General features: G+C 41.5%; 1 protein-coding gene across 1 annotated transcript in view; it reads right to left on the minus strand.

Moving 5' to 3' along the window:
* The window catches only part of DLEC1 (deleted in lung and esophageal cancer 1), a 39,353-nt gene that overhangs the window by 2,474 nt on the left and 18,288 nt on the right, over positions 1 to 18,591 (minus strand). The window contains exons 20-36 of the mRNA XM_010563202.1: positions 17,051 to 17,190; positions 16,645 to 16,798; positions 15,045 to 15,155; positions 13,515 to 13,645; positions 12,298 to 12,483; positions 11,750 to 11,817; positions 10,416 to 10,567; positions 9,772 to 9,875; positions 8,757 to 8,827; positions 7,675 to 7,892; positions 6,591 to 6,725; positions 4,560 to 4,682; positions 3,679 to 3,773; positions 3,503 to 3,587; positions 2,759 to 2,956; positions 1,722 to 1,883; positions 556 to 709 (exon numbers count right to left, since the gene is read on the minus strand). Coding sequence (XP_010561504.1) covers positions 556 to 709; positions 1,722 to 1,883; positions 2,759 to 2,956; positions 3,503 to 3,587; positions 3,679 to 3,773; positions 4,560 to 4,682; positions 6,591 to 6,725; positions 7,675 to 7,892; positions 8,757 to 8,827; positions 9,772 to 9,875; positions 10,416 to 10,567; positions 11,750 to 11,817; positions 12,298 to 12,483; positions 13,515 to 13,645; positions 15,045 to 15,155; positions 16,645 to 16,798; positions 17,051 to 17,190 — 2,287 coding nt within the window. The remainder of the gene's footprint in view (positions 1 to 555; positions 710 to 1,721; positions 1,884 to 2,758; positions 2,957 to 3,502; positions 3,588 to 3,678; positions 3,774 to 4,559; positions 4,683 to 6,590; positions 6,726 to 7,674; positions 7,893 to 8,756; positions 8,828 to 9,771; positions 9,876 to 10,415; positions 10,568 to 11,749; positions 11,818 to 12,297; positions 12,484 to 13,514; positions 13,646 to 15,044; positions 15,156 to 16,644; positions 16,799 to 17,050; positions 17,191 to 18,591) is intronic.

The following is an 18,591-nucleotide window of genomic DNA, read 5'->3' on the forward strand; positions in this document are numbered from 1 at the left end:
GCAATACAAGACCCTTTGTACAAGTTTGCACAGCACGTAGCACTCAAAACAATGCGCCAACTAGTAAATCATGTCTTGCACTATCATCAGAGGCTCTCTGTGCATGTGGCCAGTTTCTGTTGTCATCCTCTAATCAAGGGGAGTGATCAGTGGCCTCCACGTCAAAATAAGGCCCTGATGATCTTTCTTTCGAAGCCCACCTGTTGTTAACACTGTTAGGCACAAGCTCAAACTGAAGTCATGAGGAGCTACTGCTTCTTGTTGCCTCTTAGGACAGCGTTATAAATGAGCAAAGCATGTCCAGTACTTGTGAGGGTTGTGATTCAGTCTTTTGGTTCCATCTGGACTAACTGCTGAAATCAGTAGAGATACACTGATGTCAAAAAAAAAAAAAAAAAGCCCACATAAGTGAGAACAGAAGCAGACCTGATACACTTGCAGCCAACGTCATCATACATTGGCTATATATTGAGCGAGTGCATCCAGTCTTACTAAATAAAAACACTGAAGAGCAAAACTATGTTACAAGGAAATCCAATTGCAAAACCAGAATACCCAGCAAAGCAGCCCAGTAACTTCTACAGCCACTCCTGTTACACAAGAAGACATGTTCAGTCTTGGTCTGTGCAACAAAGCAGGTCTTGAAATCAACCGTGTCACAAGAGAGCTCCAGAACTGGAACAGTGAGGTATGCAGTTACTGGGACCAGCTGCAAAACAGAGGAAAGGGAAAGGAGAAAAAAAAAACAAAACAAAACCACTTACTTTTATAGAGCTTTAATAATACCTGCTACAGCTGGATCATTCTTAACCCCAAGCACTGAATCAAGAGTAGTTGTTCTGTGTTCTTTTGTCAGAGTCAATTCCCCATTCTGCAGCTTTGAGTGAATTAAGTTGTTGCTTGTTTTACTGTTTTGGGATAGGTTTTCAAACCAGACACTGTGGTCTTAATGAAGTAACACAGAGTGAACATTCTGATTTGTTATGAGGGTTTTCTGAGAGATGCAGACATTACAGCATCTTGTCATCCCTTAGGACTGTATATGGCCCACTGTGAGTCATTCAATTTGTGCAAATTGCCCAAGATTATTATTAAATCGACTGTATCTTAGATATGGTGCTTGGATCTTACGCAGATCAGTCCTCCGAAATACCTGGTGTGAAATAAAAAAAAATGCCTGCAGTGCACTAGAACTGCTGAAGACTTGGGGGAGTTTGTAGCTTTCCATCTGGAAGGGATCGGTCTTTAAATGTGTGTGGGCTGTGACCACACCACATGAATTAGACAGACTCGGGAGACGTTCAAGAAGCACTTGGGTACTGCAGGAGGCAATGCTTGGTGACTCAGTCGCTGGCACATTTGCCGAGAGAGTCCTGACCCCGTGTCTCAGAAGGACGTTGAGAGTCACACTGACATCGGGTGTGCTGCCCTTTGATTGAGCCGTATCATCAGCCCGTCATGCTATGCAGAGAGCTGGGGTACGAGCACCAGGGTGCTCCGTCCAAATCGCTCTGTCCCTCCGAAAGTCACCTGCAGTCTCAATAGAGAGCTGTCTCCTTTGGCAAACCCGTGGCCATTCACTTTAACTGGATGACACCATTTACTCTAGAGGTGGGTGTATTTCAAAGCCCAGTAAATCCTAAGGCACATTGATTCTGAGTCAGAGATGCTGCTAAAACACAGCCCTTTCTCAGGGCCCAGAGATCTCATTCTGATCTTACCTGGGTAGTGTGGTTACTATGTTCAATGACCAGATTTTGATTAAACTTCAGCTTTCTCTCTCCATTCTCAAACTGGAGCACTTGGAATCCAGGAAGCAGCTGGGCATCTGGCAAATGTTGATACGTAAGTAACTCCAGAGTTGTGTGGAATGACACTTTCACCTGTGGGAAGAGGAATTCAGATGACCATCACATAAGAAGACACTGTTGTGCAGGAAATCTAAAGTAAACATTGCTGAAAGGCCCAGGCACACATTTTCCCACTGGAACCAAAAGGTGTCATGCCAGCAACCAAATTCCCACTGGAACAAAGCATTATCATTAAAGAAAAAACATGGCTATTTCCTATGAATCCAGTACACGGAGATGGAGTGTAAAGGTGAACAGCTAATCTCCGAACCACAGGGAACAAACAGTCTCTAGCAAGACAAAGGTTCTAAATTCCTGAGGTTACAAACACCATACTCCCAAAGCTGTCTTAAACATATAAGTCTTCTTTCTTCCTGCACACGCAGAATTAAGACCTATGTGTCTGTGTCAAAATGAACACTGAAAAATGAGAAGCACACTTCAAAAATGCAACTGTTGCTCATTCTTTGCACCCTAGCTAATTCTTGACTCCAGGACTTTGTTTCCTTTAATGTCATTGTGTACACCCAAAACGAACACAATTTTTCTCTGTTTGCACTGCCGGCATCTAATTTAAAGAAATGAGGGCCTGCAATGTTTGGAAATCTTTTAATTTGTCCAGCATATATATGGCTATTGATTTAGGTGAGCTCCAAAAACCACAGGAGCTTGCAACAGGTCAGAGTTGATGAGAAAAGCACATCAGGACCACTGCAGAAAAATACTTTGTACCCGCAATAGAGCAGGCAAAGCTGCAATAATTGGCATTTGCTAATATACCACTATTTCCCCTGAAATCGGGAGATTTCTACACTGGTTGTATTTTTCTTGTGGTTCATCTGGGCCATGCTAACACACCAATTACTGAACTATCTATTCTGGCACAGGATTATTGTTTTTGAGCCTACCAGCATGTTTTGCTGTGGATAAAGTACAAGTTGTGGATGCTGTTCTTTTTCCTCCTTCTTGCTGTGGGTTGTTTTGGTGCTTTTGGGATCTGTGCTGGATAGGCTGAAGGGCGTAGACAGAAGGAGCCTGAAGTACAGAGGAACCTTAGTGCAATTGATGAGTTTCAAACTCTGAGTCATTACCGAATCTGTCAAAACCTGGTGGAGAAATGATGCAAAACTGGTTAGTTGTAACTCCCTTGAGAGGTTTGTGCTAGTCTGTCTGGTCATTCAGCACCACTAGGGATCTGAAGGACTTTACCCCAAAGCAACCCAGTATTTTCTACTCGTGTTTTTCAAAATTTCTTGAGTAAAAAAACAAAATACAAATAATGTAATAAAAAGTCTTTGAATGTCATGGGTCACAGAAACTGACCAGGCCACTAAGTAAGTAAGTGACTCATTCTGCTATCAGACCTTTATGTCCTGAAAATAAGTACTTACTTTTCTATTTACAAACTCCTCTACAAAGAAAAAAGATGTATAAAATAGCCATTGTCTGAGCTCAGCTTTGCTTATTCCTAGCTGATAAATACTAGTAGCCCTTTTGTTTTACCTGTCTTGTTATGTGCAATATAGAAAATTGCAACATGAGGCTACTGGGGATAAAGATGCATTTTAAAAACCATGTGCACACAGCTTTGAATTCTTACAGTAGCACAGCAGTACAAACCAGCTGAACACATCGGTGTGTGAAATACTTACTCCTAACAGAGGCTGCTCTGGTACGAGATCACTTGCCATTGAATAAAACACCATTCCTCCGTCATGATCCATGTCTACTTTTAACCTGAGTGTAAAGAATCGGAGCTGGTCAGAGCCCTGCCCTCCAGGCTGATTCATTCTGCGAGCGTACCAGCTGTCAGTGAGATGGTACTTACAGAGCATGACATATGAAAGCTTGCATGTCTACTCGTAACGGTGGAGCTTCATAGCCATGTCTGCGATGCACTTTGTTAGGCACTGTCTTTGCAAGCTGACAACAAAATGAGAACAAAAACAATGTGTAAAATGATAGCACTGAAACCTGAAACCCTACTTTTAGCCCAAGAGGCTGTTAGCCAAAATAGGATTCTGCTTGACAGTGTATTGCCTGTTTGTAAGACATGGTGGTAACATGCAAGGAACAGCAAAAAGCTAAGCAGTAGTTGAACTCTGAATGGCTGTGGTTAATACAGGCGCAGATGTTTCTTCCTCCAGGAATCAGGAGCATTAGGGACGTTTTTATTAAATATTCTATTATCATTCATTCATTATACTTGCACCTTTGCAATGATTCATGTCAGAGAACTGCAGAGCAATTCATAAAACACTATTCAAGCCTCACATTAGCCTGTGAGCTGCACTTGCAGTTGTTGAAGAGGAAGTTTCCCAGAGGAGAGATATGCTGTCCAAATTCACACAGGAAGGTGGATGCAGAGCCAGGAACAGAACTCAGCAGTCCTGAGTCTCAGTCCCATTGTTAACTATTGTTATCAATAAAACCTGATGTTGTGATAGCGTTTCAAACCCTGGGCTTTTGTCTGGGGTCTACTGCACCAGACAATGTAAGAAGATGGTGACATTCCCACCCCAAAATGCTTCCAAGCTAAAAGGCAAATACAACAAATGAACCACCCTAGTTAAGGAAGGATGTACAGGGTAGCAGGAACAGGACTGTTTATACAGACTGGCCAGGTACACAGCGGATTTTACATAAATTACAGGAAGGGAAACGATTATTTTCTAGCCATCTTTAGCCTTGCTGTGGGAGTCAGTTCACCTTGTCGTCTAGGCTCATGAAACCCAGCACAAACCCTTCACACTGCACTTCAGTCACGGTCTCTGGGAGGACGTGTGGGGTGAAGGAGATGCAAACGGACATGCTGCCACCTCCTGGAACCACCTGCAGTCGAGAGAACAGTTCAGTAGTGCAGAGAGCTGCCTGGGATTGCACAAGCATCCTCAGCACTCAGCTGCTAAAACTGAGTTGCACAAGCAGGATGAGATCTCCTGGGGATGGGCTACGCTCAGGCTTGCCCTAAAATGACAACATGTAACAACAAAACTGACAATTATTTCAGCTGCAAATACCAGTGTAGCCGCTTTTTAGCGTCAACAGAGTTTAACCACAGTGACAGACCAACTCTGTAAGTACATAAATATATATATATACATACCCGTTTGCTTGTTTTTAAAAATACCCAGTTCTGCTCACTTACTCCATAGCTAACTAACTCAGATGATTCTCCCACAACTGACAGCACTCACAGATGAAAGAAATATTTTTTGAAGAGTTACAAGCATGAATTAAGAGTATTTTACAGCTCACTATACTCTTGGCTATTTTTTTATTTTATATGACAGCAGGGAATATAATCAAATGCACTATCCAGCTACAGTGGATTTACAGGTTGAATAGATTCTGCTTTCTTCAGGTGCATTATGCATGTTACAGTTAAGTCCTGCTATTGCTGCAGAAATATATGCGGGTTATGATTAAATCCTGCTATTGCTGCAGAAAAACCTCTGCCACCTCCCTGCAGAACCAATTCATGTCTAGCAGAGTTCATAAGCTCAGGGGCCACGTGCCATGTACTGCTCTCAGGCTAGTGCTGTGCAGACACAAACTCTCCCATCTCATGTGATCACAGGACAAGATGTTTCATCTTGCTGGACCTACATTCAGTAGAAGCAAAACTAGCTCGGCTCTCCCTGCACTGTGTTCCCCTGCTCAGGGTGGTGAGGAGCGTAAGAAAGCTCTGCCTAAGGTCTAGCGGGGCCAGAGCAGAGCTAGTAAGCACTGTTGCATCCTATAACACTGCAGGGTCTGTGCATTGTGGTCATAGAGATCTTAGCTGTTCAGACATGGACTTAAGCCAGGTCTGGCCAGCTGTGCTGCACAACACCTGAGCTAACAGACCTTCCCAGAGCAATAGCAGAAACATGGAGAACATTTCTGTACAGGACTACTTAAATGACTGCATAGGCATCAACTCCATTCCACATGGGCCAAGCTCGCTGCTGGCTACACCCGACAGAGGCTGCCTCCACAGTGAGGCACTTGTTTATCTGAACTATCACAGCCTCAATCATACCAGAGCTGACTGTAGGCTTCGCTTCTTTGAGATGCCATTTCTGTAATTACTTCTTTTATGTAATCTTTAGCTCATTCTAACTTGTAACTGAAGCCCTTTGGCAAAAAAACTTGCTAATATTTAAGAATCAAAATTGACACACTGATGTTTTGGGCAACCCCGTCACTCACAGTTAGATCTTTCCAGTGCTGTCTTTGCTTTGTCTTATTCCTAAGGAATTGTGACACTGTGGCCCCTATTTGCACCAGTTACTTTTGAAGTACTGTGGGTTACAACAGTTTATCCAAAAGAGTTGTGTACAGAGCACCCCTTTCCCAGCAGCCTGCTTTCCAACTCTGCCACGTCTACTTAGCAAATCTGCCCTGGTTAAATACCATGCTTCCAAAGTTTCAGGCTGGATGTCTCCCACCTAATGCCACACCAACGCAACCCAAGTGAGAAGACCAGAGATACCACTCTGGAGAGCCTAGTACAACTGAACACTTAATTCCAGTCACCAGTTAACTGCTGAAATGTAGGTAAGGCACTTTCTTTTTTCTGTTGACTTTGCAAACTCTTCTCATGGTCATCTTCAAGATCGCAAAGCCTCCCAGCCTACTGTTTCATTGCTTAGTAGGCTCTACCCCAAACCAAAGCTACCTCCTCCTGCTTCTCTGTCTCCTCTGCCCTGCAGAAAATAGGCTAAATCTAAGCACAAAGAAAATGTAAAAGCTTACTATCTGTCTGGGGGTAATGAAGTAGGGGTTGTCTGCAGGAACCCCTTCATGAGGTCGTATAAGTACAGAGACGATTTTCTGTATTGTAGGTTCTTGAGTGATGATTTCCTTCTCTTTGTTGTCAGAGTCTGAAGACTGCAGAGACACAAGGGTGGGGAATGGTTAAAACTGTTACGCTGCAAAGGAGGAATGCAAGTGAAGTGTACAGGGAACTGCTGCACTGGTCAGTAAGTAAGGCCAACTCCAGTTTCTTTTTTTCTGGCACAAAAGCTGGACATGTGGATGCGTCCTGTGCATTAATTTTTTTCACACATAGGTTTGCTCTCCTGAAACTGCTCCTGAACTCCTTGGAAAATGTGCACTCATGGGTCCTGTTCTACCAAGAGAAGCACTCACCTGTGACATCTCTGACCCATTATACAAACCAGCACTCCAGGGCAATAATGTTCCCTTGTTGCACAAGAAAGGTTAGAGGTATATTCAAAATGACTATGCCTTCTGTGCTGAAGCAGAGAAAATGTGATTTTAACACCTTTTCTGTAAAGCTTTTGCCAGAAAAATTTACATATCCTGCATGATACCTTCTCCTTGTCACTCCCAGCTCTTCAAGACAGTAAATTGCCATACTATAATCAAACTTCACGTGTAATAGATGTTACCATATTCTAACAGAGTAATAGAACCAATCTAACTTTAGCACTGGGATAAATACCTCCATATCATTAGCTGCAATTTGAACTTCGCAGGTTAGGTTCTTCTCCCTGACTATGGCACACATTGACACCATACAGGACCCATGAGAAAAGCAGACCTAAATTAAGGAGTTTTAGATATCATAACACTTTCATGTAAAAATGGCATTAGTTTTTCAATGACTATATTAAAAAGTATCTCATCAGCTTCTCTAACAATTTTAAGAAAAGGAGAAGCTGAAGAGCTATTTGCCGTGAGAGGAGCTGACATTTCTTTTAACAATCTAGCTCTTAGTTACAAGTTATATCGTGTGTTATTGTTTTGAGTCTTTCATGCCAAGAAACCCATCATGTATCTCAGCAGCAGTATAAAAAACAGACTAACAGCTGACCTCATCTGTGGTTTGCGAAGCTGGATAAATGCTTCCGCAGGGAATGGCAGTTTGATCCAACTTTAACACGATCTCTGACTCTGAGGTGCTACCAATTGATGCAGTCTCATTTTCATCCATGTCCTCAGGAGGAAAAGGGTCTCCAAAGAACATCAACAGGTCCACCAGCTTTTTATCATCTTGCTCTTGGTTGTAAATTTCCCAGTCCAGGCGGATGTCTGAATTGAAAAGGAGAAAGGACAATTATTTCTGGTCATTGAGAAGACTCATAGCTTAGTTGGTACTGGAGAACCAGAATACCAAGTAACAAATTTGTGTTTAGCAACTGGATTTGTATTAAAGCATATCTTAAGCCTTCCATGCTTGTTGTAAGACTGTGTGTGCTATGCTCTTATTACAGCTTGTCCACTCTCTAGGTCCTAAATTATACTTTTCATAACATTAAAGTAAATTATGAGTATTTTGTTTGTTAAGCAAATGTGTTGGGTGGCATTCTGGGAAAAAAAAGAAAAAAAAAAAAGGTGATTGACCTTTGCTCTGAAGAGCTTAAAATCTCACTTGAGATAAAAAGACTAAACACAGAAGAGCCAGATGATGCCACTAAGAAGCAGGTAGCACATCTGATTGACCAGGGTTAGTGCTGTGAGAGATTTAAGAAAACAGGATGGAAAACCCTGAATTCCCATCATTTCAATGAGCATAAACCCAGACACATTAGGATAGGATGTGCAGTTTCATAGTAACAACACATTGAGTCAATTACATATATTCTACTACACTCTGGCCGGAGCTTACCCGCTTTACTGTTCCAGAAAGCAAACTAATATTCATGGCAGTAATGCCATAATGATAAATACTACTACGCATATAAAGACCTGACAACACGTATTATTGTTCTGTACTAGCTAAGTTAGAAAACAGCTTAGACACTCTCTTACATACTACCATTATTTTTACAAAAACCATCTTGACTAGGAAACAAGTAGGCCTGTTAATTAACATGTTAATGGGTTCTTCTATTTTTATTATCATAAGGAGCGCAACGCAAGTGTCTATGTTTGCTGTACAAAAGTCATTCTTACCAAAGGGAGTAGGATTGTTGAGCTGGACCCTCCGCAAGACAGGAGGCCCTCCAGAGACATGAGTGCCAAACCTGAGGGGAGGAACCTTGTTGTCAGTACATGCAGAAAATAAAAGTGAATGTCTGAAATCATTAAAGATTTGTTTAACAGTGGAAACATATCTGGCTACACTGGCAATCTGTTAAGAGTGGCTATCAGGTAAAGCATGGCCTATACCGTGAAGTACAATATTGCTTTATTTAATCAGTCTCTTTTTTCCAGTTTTCTTAGTTGTCTCAGACGTTTCAGGGTAAACATGTGAAGTCAGCTTTTGCGAAACACTCTGGCAGCAGCAGCAAATGGCTACACAGCAGTGGACCGACCTGTGTCAGACACAGATTTCGAGGTGCATAATTTTTTTTTTATGGTGGATAGCTAAATCCATTTTCTATGACCCATTACAGAGCTGACACTGCAAATGCTCTTGGCTGCAGTATGATGCACAATGCTAATTGTTCTCAAGTCAGAAAGAAGCAGTCATACTGCATGGCAGCTGGCTGAGCGTGTAGTGCTGTGGTCCCTGTAAACCAGCCCTTACACCTCACCCAGATGTGCAGGTGCACCTTGCTGTATGAGAGGGCTTAAACCTTCCCCTGCCCCTATTTACCTTGGGGCTGCATTTCTCCTGGTCCAGGTAAAAGGACAGGGAGAAATGGACTGTGGATGATGATGACAACTGCCACTGTGTACCAGTTTCCAACTCCACAGAATCAGGTGAGGCTGGACTGGGTGAACTTCTATGACTGTAAACCCAGAACAGTGATTGCTGGTAAACCTGAGAAGGCTTGTATGCAGATTCTCTTCTAATTATGCTGGCAAAGACAAACGTATTGGTGTTATAGAAGCAGATATTGTACTTCGACAGTCACTTTGCTGATCTTTTCATATCACAAAAAGATGGAAACAGGTGTGTGTGTTGGCTATAGTCCAAAGGTATTTAATTCCCTGACTTCTCTGACAGTATTTCGCGCTATACCTTATTATGGGTTGCTCTGTTTGTGGTCCTGTCATCTGTAGGAAGATTGGACAGCCTTTCACAGTCATTTGCATAGGAATTAATTTAGGTTGTAAGTCTCCCACCTATTAAAAATGAATTTTTGCTATTAGAAGCAAGATAAAACTTTAGTTCTCTCCGTTACAAAAGCATGTTTTGAAAACTGATTTGCTTTTCAAATATTTTTGACTGGTTTCTTTTGACGGCATCTAATTCGTATGCTAACGAAAGCTCTTCTCAGCAGGAGAATGCAATACCTCATACATTCATCAGCTTTCCTGTGGCTTTTCCATACAGCAAACTATATTGTATTGGTAGAGCAGAGTAGTGCACTGGCCAGCTACCAAACAGATTTTATAAATCAAAACTGCTCCAGTCATTTTAAAGGCACATGAAAACCTCCCAAGGGATAAACATGTTACCACAAAACTAAACCACGCACTGCAAGAGCAAACGATTGTTCCTTCCATGTTGTTGGAGGCAGCGGTATAGCAATATCTACCCTGAATTTTTACAGAAGTCCTAACAAACTGAAAAAGTATTTTTAACAGAAAGGAATCTGGGAAATATAATTGGTGTAAAATCTGCTATAGCAATACTTCACTTAAAACCAAAGCCCCACCTACCTTACAGGAAAGATCATCCTGATACTCTCCCCACATGTTGTTGTAAGCTGTTATTTCTATGATTAGCTGCTGGAAGGCTTTCAGAGTTCCTGTGGAAGGTTGTATATGGAAAGCTACTCCCTTCCCATGAGACAACACTGCTGCTGCAAACTCTGAAGGAGCACAGCAAAGAAGCGTTTGATGAATTTTGAGGAAATGGAACAAAGTTAGTCTTTCAAAGAACATATAGGACCATATTTTTAGCTGGTGTTAATCAGCCTAACCTCACTGGCTTCAGAAAAACCTGGGAGCATTTACACAACCCACGTTTATACCACTTTACCCAAGTTCTCTTCTGCAGTGGGTCTTAATTTGTTTTTTTGAGAGTTAGTTCTTGCAGAGATTATTTCATAGGAGGACTCCCTTCCAACAACCTGATCCAGGGCTCTTTGGGATATGCAATGCACTAATTGGTTACATGAAAACACACCCTCAATTTGAGAAAAATAAGCTGGAATTTGTGCTAACTGGTTATCTTTCTATTAGCAGCAGCCTGTTTACCTCTGTGTATTCTTCAACACAAAGAATGAATTACAAAGAGCAAAGCTTTTCCACATTCTGAGCCACCTAGCCTTCTAAATCAATATGCTTGCATGGAATCTGTCAGAACAGCATTTTTCCAGTCTTAAGTACTAATTCAACAGCTGAAAAGCTCTGTCTTTCTAACAGATACCAAACACTATGGCAAGGTACCAATATGTCCAAGTTTTATTTTAGATACAGAAGACACATCCACACTTTATTTGCCCCCTCCCTGGGTCTCATGTGGCTCCAACTATTATTCTTCAGTACAATGCAACAGAAATGATAGATGGACTGTGCTGTAGCTTTCCACAGTGGGAAGGGTATATAAAAAGGTTTGAGGGGAAAAAAGCCTGCTGCAATGATATTGGAAGACTGCATAGGAGGGAAATAGCCAAATGTTATGCATGTCATCCATACTGTGGGCTGGGAGTGATCCTGGGAGTGAACTATCACCAGAATCACCCACCTTTGTTTCAGACTGTAGTTTTCAAGAAAAAGGAGAGAAAGAAAGGGAGGGGGAGAGAGAAAGCATGGGGTGGCAGGGAGAGAAAAAAGAAGGGGAGGGAAGGGAGAGATTGACCTAATGCTTATGCAATGTGGGCTTTCAAACTCAAGAAAGAACTGAGGAACTAAATCATTTAACTGTGTAGACTTCGCCAGATACTCCAAGAATGAAATGAGGTGCCTGACTAGCACATTTAATGCTGAATATGGTAGTCAGTTGGCTTTTGCCTTCTCTCCACTGAGGGGATTAACAACTATTCTCATACCTGACTGTGCTCTTCTGGCTGCATGTTTTGTGACACGCCCTCTTCTTTTCACCAGGTAGCTTGAGGAGCTTGAAAAAATTTAAAAAATCACAAAGACAATTCTGTGAAATGATAAAGACTCTGCTAAAGTAACAGCTCTACCTTACTCCAAAATCAGCGGCCATTATAACCTAAAGAACTGCCTACAAAGCATTTTTTGAAAGTAACATCCTTAAGAGTGAATCAGCTTGAGAGTTGTAAGATTCTGTGTACAGTCTAACACAACAGAGCCTTGGCCGGTGTAAACCAGCTTAAGCCCATTGGCAACAAGAGTGTTTTGCCATTTACACCAGCTAAATCTTCTGTCCTTGCATTGCAATCTAGCTGTTTCTGCAGGAAACTTCACCAGCAGGTTTCATTACCACAGAGTAAGAGAGCTTAAGAAAACCCCACCAGAGCACTGCAGAAAGTGTATCTCATGACAGAGGTAATAGCACTCTGTCCCGATTTCAGATTTAATCCAGACCTAAATTAATATTTGAGTCATTATGCAGAAAAGCAAGACTTACAGGCAGATTCCTTGTTCTGGAGTAAGTGAATAGCCAGTAAAATACTCAGCTTCTAGTTTGAATGGAGCACTGATTCCAGTGTGATTGGTAAGAATTAGCTGACGCTTTATTATGTCTTTGAATGCAACTTCAGATCCAAAGTCCAAAAGAAGATCACACGGGCTTTGTAACATTTGTCTTTCGTCACTGTCAGAAAAAATTACATTAGTGTTAAAACATCAGTCTTGTTTTGTTACGCCACAGATAATTTCAGTAGATTTAATAATGTGCAATATACAATGTGATTGTGGTGACCAGTGCAAAAGGACCATGCAGCCTATGATTTTTGTCATCAGCATTTACTGCTTTTCATTTTTTCACTTCTATCCATATAAGGATTTATTTTGGGTAAAACTTTTATCATGTATAACATGGTGACCTACCAAATTAAAACAATTTTTATTTATATAAAAATATATAAAGATGAGCATATTCCAAAAGACAGTAATGATGCTACATATCAGAAAAATAAAATAAAAATCAGTCAAATATACCAAGTCAAAGAGAAGTATATTCATCTTTCTTTAATATCATGTTTCACAGTGCAACAACAAAACTTAATGGTCCAAAATACAGGATCTTGGGTATGATTCTGTAATTCTAAATTCACACCTAAGAGTTGAATTTGCAAATTTGGGGCATTCCAGAAAATAGTTGTTACTCACAGACACGTGAAGGACTGCAGAGGTCCCACACTTTGGTGACCAGGAAGAAAGGTAATTTTTCATGCTCTCTATACACAAAAGCATCAAGGCAACTGGCAGGTTGCAAGTGCCAGTAGCACAACGGAGAACAGACACAACACATGAACATGAGTTTCACTAATGTGCAGTTGTGCAGTTAACTTCACACCAATTTATTATTCATTAATTAATGAATTCACAGTTGTTAATTTACTTAGTTGCAGCTAAACAATGGTGGGAGTGGAGTAGTGCTCTTCTCCAGTCTTCTCCTGGGCTTATGAAGATGCTGAATTTGGCTAGGGTGTAAACCCAGTACCTTTTCTTCACACAGGCACCTTCAGTGAATTGTCCCAGCACATTTTATTATCCTTGCTGCCTACAGCAGGAAGAGGAATGAAGTTTACAGAGATACGTGGTTTTTTTCCCCTCTCTACTGTACTTTTGCTTTGGAAAGAAGTGATTTTTGTTCAGTTCAGGGGTAAACCCTTGATTTACCTAGCAACTCCACTGTCACAAGGTACTGAGTAGGTGACATGCAGTCCTTTCACTTCTCCAGAAATGCTCAGAAAGAGGGGTTCAATCATGTCTTCTATGCTACAGGAAAGGGCAAGGTCTTTCAGCTCGCCCTGAAAGGCAAAGAGTCAAATTTCCTTGTGAATGATGCAAATATCACAGAGGAAAGGCAGCCTTATTAGGAAATTTATTTAGAAAACGTGTATAAACTTCACTGGACTAAAACCAGAACTACAATAGAATCGTGAAAAGTTTTACTGAATTGTTTTAAGTGCATTTTCTGCCAGCATCAGATTTTCTTAGAAGGCAGTACCAAGCTAAATATTTGTGGCTATTTCTTGGCTTTGTACCCACATCAGGCTATAAGCCTAAACCTGCTCTATTAGTGATTTTTGACACACTTCCTGCAAGTGTTGAAGCTCCAAGCATTAATCACTTCTAGTCATGCTTAAATAATCTTCCAAAACCAAGGTTTTATTTCTACCTGGGTTTAAAAGCAGGATTTGTAGGATGAATTATGTGGCCCAGTCACACCAGTACTCTGGCTTACTATTCTTTTTTGCCTTATCAATACATGAATCAGTGCATCATGCATAAAATAATAGACTGGGATTCAGACTTCTAAAACTAACTCCCTAAATGTGAGCCCTTGAGTTCCCCTATGAAGGTGAACTCCAAATATGAGCTCTAAAACTCCACTGATTCATTAATTGTACTTGGGCATCTAGCTCACCTTTCTTGTAGGTGGCTTGGATGGCATTCAGGTCCCCAGCCCTATGCAAAAGTGCCCTTTTGGATGCCCTACATGTCCTATTGAGCTTCCAGATGCTGTGCCACATATGCCAGACATACATGGATATCTGAGATCTGCTAGGGCATCTCTGATAGTACTGAAAACCTACTCTTAAACAAATAAATGAAACTTAGGTCTCCAGTGACTGTAATGGGAACTAATACACAATACCTACAGGAAGCTCCTTTATTTAGTTGCATTAAATCAGCTGCTTGAATGCCCCCATAAAGTCTATGGCTGAATTCCTGAAGCTTGTAAACTCTGCAGTCTACACCTTATTTTGCAGACTCTGAGTCCCATCAGCCCCTTTTAAGTTTTCAAATATCAAAATGTCATGAGCCCAGTTGCATTCAGAAAAGCAAAAGTATACTATATATGCCAGTCTGCTCCATTTAATTTAGGATAATTCAAAGTGATGATCTGTATGCTCCAAGAAAAGTGATAAGCATTAAGAGTAATTGAATAGGCATTCAAGAAAGAAAGAAAACAAGAACAATTGAGAAACAAAGAGGCAGGGTAGAAAATTGCATGCCATGTGGACTGCTTTAATTCTTGCCTTCAACCATGGTACCTCTAAAGCAAAGCAATTTCAGAGATATTGTATAGAAAAAAGAGCGTTATGTTTTGTATATAAAAATCCCTCCTTTTGCCAGATGGAGGTGAGATGAGAATGCTAGTGTTGCTGTTTTGACAAAAATTGCATCAGTTTTTAAACTTACCATGATGTTAGCTGACAGCTCTACGCAGAATTCTTTTTCCTCATTTGGGCCTAAGGTGCCACTGGCTGGGAAGACAGTGGCGGAGCAGAAAGCTGCCTGACTTCCAATGAGCTGCCAAACAGAAAGGACAGACATTCAGCTAACTCTGATTCTTTCAGATTTTCTCTTTAGATCAAAGAGGACTATAACGACCGAGTTATTCTCAGGTTTAGGACACTTTCAGGTGGCAACACATACAGTTTGTTGAGGCTTGCATTACAATTCCCCCATGGTTCGTAAGATCCTCATACCTACATTCATTCCAAATAACTTCAGGTGCCCAACTGAGGCATCTGGGCTGGGAGCAGAGTCACTGTTGTCCCTCTCACAGTCACAAGCCTTTCCAGGGTGAAGTCAACGTGTCTGATATTGGAGCAGGATCCTAGAGGTGCCCCATCTCTCTCCTCTGACTAGAGAGGTGGTCTACAGAGACAATCCTGGTGTTGGCACCTCCCCTAAGTGACTAACTGCACATGGCATGAATCCAGGGGTTCAACTCAGTTGCTCACACATGAGCATCAGATACCATGTAAAATGCTGTGGATATTCCCCCTAGGTTCCAGCTGTTCCGAAAGGTTTTCCTATAGGTCCTATATCATCCACATGCTCTGTTAGGATCCCTTGGGCACCTGAGGACATCTTGGATGGCACTGAATGCTTTTATGTATGCAACTGAGCTGAACCCTGGATGTCAGAGTAGATCTGAATGACCAAGGCGCTGACAGTAGGTTTCAGCTTACCAGCTGAGTCACCTAATTGTATGTGTAGTGGGCATCCACACTACCATTGTGGCCAACAGACATGCAGTTAGTATGTGTTGGAGAGCATTCTATAGACCAAAGTAGATGTCCATTTTAGGAGGAGCTGAATACTTCCCTGGACTCCATCGACTGTATAGATGGGGTAGGATTCAGTTGCCTAAACACAGGCACAGAGGGTAGCCAAGCCATACATGCATGGCTGGCTGCTGTGACAAGACTTACAAGAGACCACACTTCTTGAGTGGCACCTGGAGGTCAGGAATAACACTCTACAGCATCCAAAATGACACTAGACAGATACGTTCTTGTGACCACCTTCCTGGTCAGATTTCCGTTGACTGAAAATAGAGTTCAGACCATAGCTTAAATACTGACATTAAATTTAGGAGCCCTAATCTGTAAGATGAATCCCACCCAGAATGTGAAATTTAAGCAAAATTTAGACACAATTCAAAAGCACTATTGTTTCTTTGCTCTATTAAATTAAATGCAAACCCTTAACTGCCACGGTACTTTGTTTAATACTCTGGTAGCTTACATCCCATTTCCTCTCACATCTCTGCCCACCCATTCTCCCAGGGATGACCCAAAGTCAGTAAGAGCATATTGACATCAATTGGTAGTTAATATTTTCATAAAGGCTGGTCTTAAGTCGAAGTTCTTCTCATAAGCCAGTAAACAGCAATCACTACTCAAAAGATACATCAGGAAAGCTTTTAGGAGTAGTTATTATTTGTATTTTGATAGAAATTGCAATTTCAATCCCTGCTGTATGCTTCATCCATTAGAAGCGCATTTACCTTGCCCCATAAGTATTTTGCTGGCAGCAGTGTCTGGTTAAAAAGTTTGCTGGTTGCTTTGGCAGGAACTCCAGTATAAATTTCAGTGAATACTAGATGACTAGATATCAGGCACACTTGGGGGGTCTGAACTTCAACAAAAACAGGAAGATGACTGGAAATAAACACACAGATGGTCTATTGTTATCATTAATGAAATGTGCTAGACATACAACAGCATGCTGGAAAGAATGATGATTATGTTTATTTAGCAATATTAGTGATTGGATAGTTCATTGATAGGTTACACAACCCCTCTCTGAGTTCCTGCTTCATATTTTTGTTTTAGGAGATAAAACTACCTAAAGTGAAAATCATATGTGAATCTCAGGAAAAAACAAAGCAGAATATCACTTTTCCCCCTTACCTTCCTTCTCCATTTTCTACCTCTAGTTCTAATACTGTCTGGAGACGCTGGCACAGTAATGATGTGAACTGAACTGACACACTGCATATACCCAAAGGAGGTATTTCTCCAGCAGATGGTTGAATGGTAAAGGGAGATACCTAAGAGAGGAGAGAGGAAACAGAAATTTCTTTGACATCTGCAAAGCAAGTGTAAAATACTGAAGCCATACAATCTAATTAGGACTTGCATATGTCTAGTTTTCCCTCAGACATGTCCTTTCTGCTCCTGGAGTCCCACCTGGGTTGATTTCGGTAGGCACAATGCTAGCTTTGTGAAAACCTGGCTAGACAAGGAGGCAGGACTTTCCTTCTATGGGGGCAGCTAATAAAAAGGCAATGACATAAGAGAAGGGTAGTCAGAGCCAAGGGCATAACAGGGATGCCTGTGCATGGAGTGAGGGTGAACGTGAAGGAGAAGCAGCCAGCAGCAGTAGCAGTGTCTCCTCCCAAGTGGAGGGGCTGAGCAGCAGCTATGAAAGATGCCACAAGTTGGGGAGATTCTTGGACAGAAGGTCAAGGAAGGAGGGCTGGAGGAGTGGAAACAGAAAGAGCACCAGTGTGGGGTGGGGGCTGGAGAGGTTTGGAAAAGGAAAGGGGTAGCTCTTATGCAGGAGGAATGGAGCACTTGATCTATGATCTTCACTGGGATATGAAAGGGGTCTGGGATGACAAATTCAAGAGATTAAGTTTAAAATCTCTCTGGGGTTCAGGGAATTGTTGGAAATGGCAGGGTACAAAGGAATAACAGTGAGAAGTAAGGGCTTGAGGACTGTGAGGACAGTGTCTCCTCCAGGACACCCCTATCCCTACTCAGGCACTTCTGATTATAATTGTTCTGGGGGAAAAGGGAGACACACACACACACACACACACACACAACTGTTTTGCAAGGCTGCCATAACCACCACTCATAAATCTTTTCTTTTTGCCATCAACTTTCACCCAAAGTTGGTGAGATATCTACATGATACATAGAAAAGAAAACGAAGCTTAAGAACTCATGGGGATACAGTAGAATTTCTCACAGGCTTCCATCTCCTGATGGTCAATAGAAAGTTCCCACTTAACATGCTCCTCTCTCCTTTGCAAAACTGGCAGTCTGTCCAGAAAAACAGAACAGCTGAACAGCGTTTAGACCAATTTTGCCATGAAACAAGTGAACTCGATTCCTTGCATGGGTAATTATGTAAAGAGCCCTAGAGGAAGAATTTGGCCTTTCATTACAACAAAAAGCACTTACCCCAGAGTCCAGATTTCCTCACTTCCCTTTAATGCATAACACCAAGGAGAAATCTAGCTACAAAGCCCACTGTGTGCCACAAATAATCAAACTAAGTATTTAGCCTTCTTTTTTTATTATTTTTTATTAATTTTAGGAATACGTGATGGTCTGCAGGTAGCAGCTTTCACTCAATTCTTTGCCACCAGTATTGCCTCCAAGCTGCTTTAGTTATTTCATATGAAATGGTGGAATGAGCTCTGAAGTGAAAGACTGGAATG

The sequence above is a fragment of the Haliaeetus leucocephalus genome, unplaced genomic scaffold (genome assembly GCF_000737465.1).
Source record: "Haliaeetus leucocephalus isolate CR32 unplaced genomic scaffold, Haliaeetus_leucocephalus-4.0 Scaffold0, whole genome shotgun sequence".
Lineage (NCBI taxonomy): Eukaryota > Metazoa > Chordata > Aves > Accipitriformes > Accipitridae > Haliaeetus > Haliaeetus leucocephalus.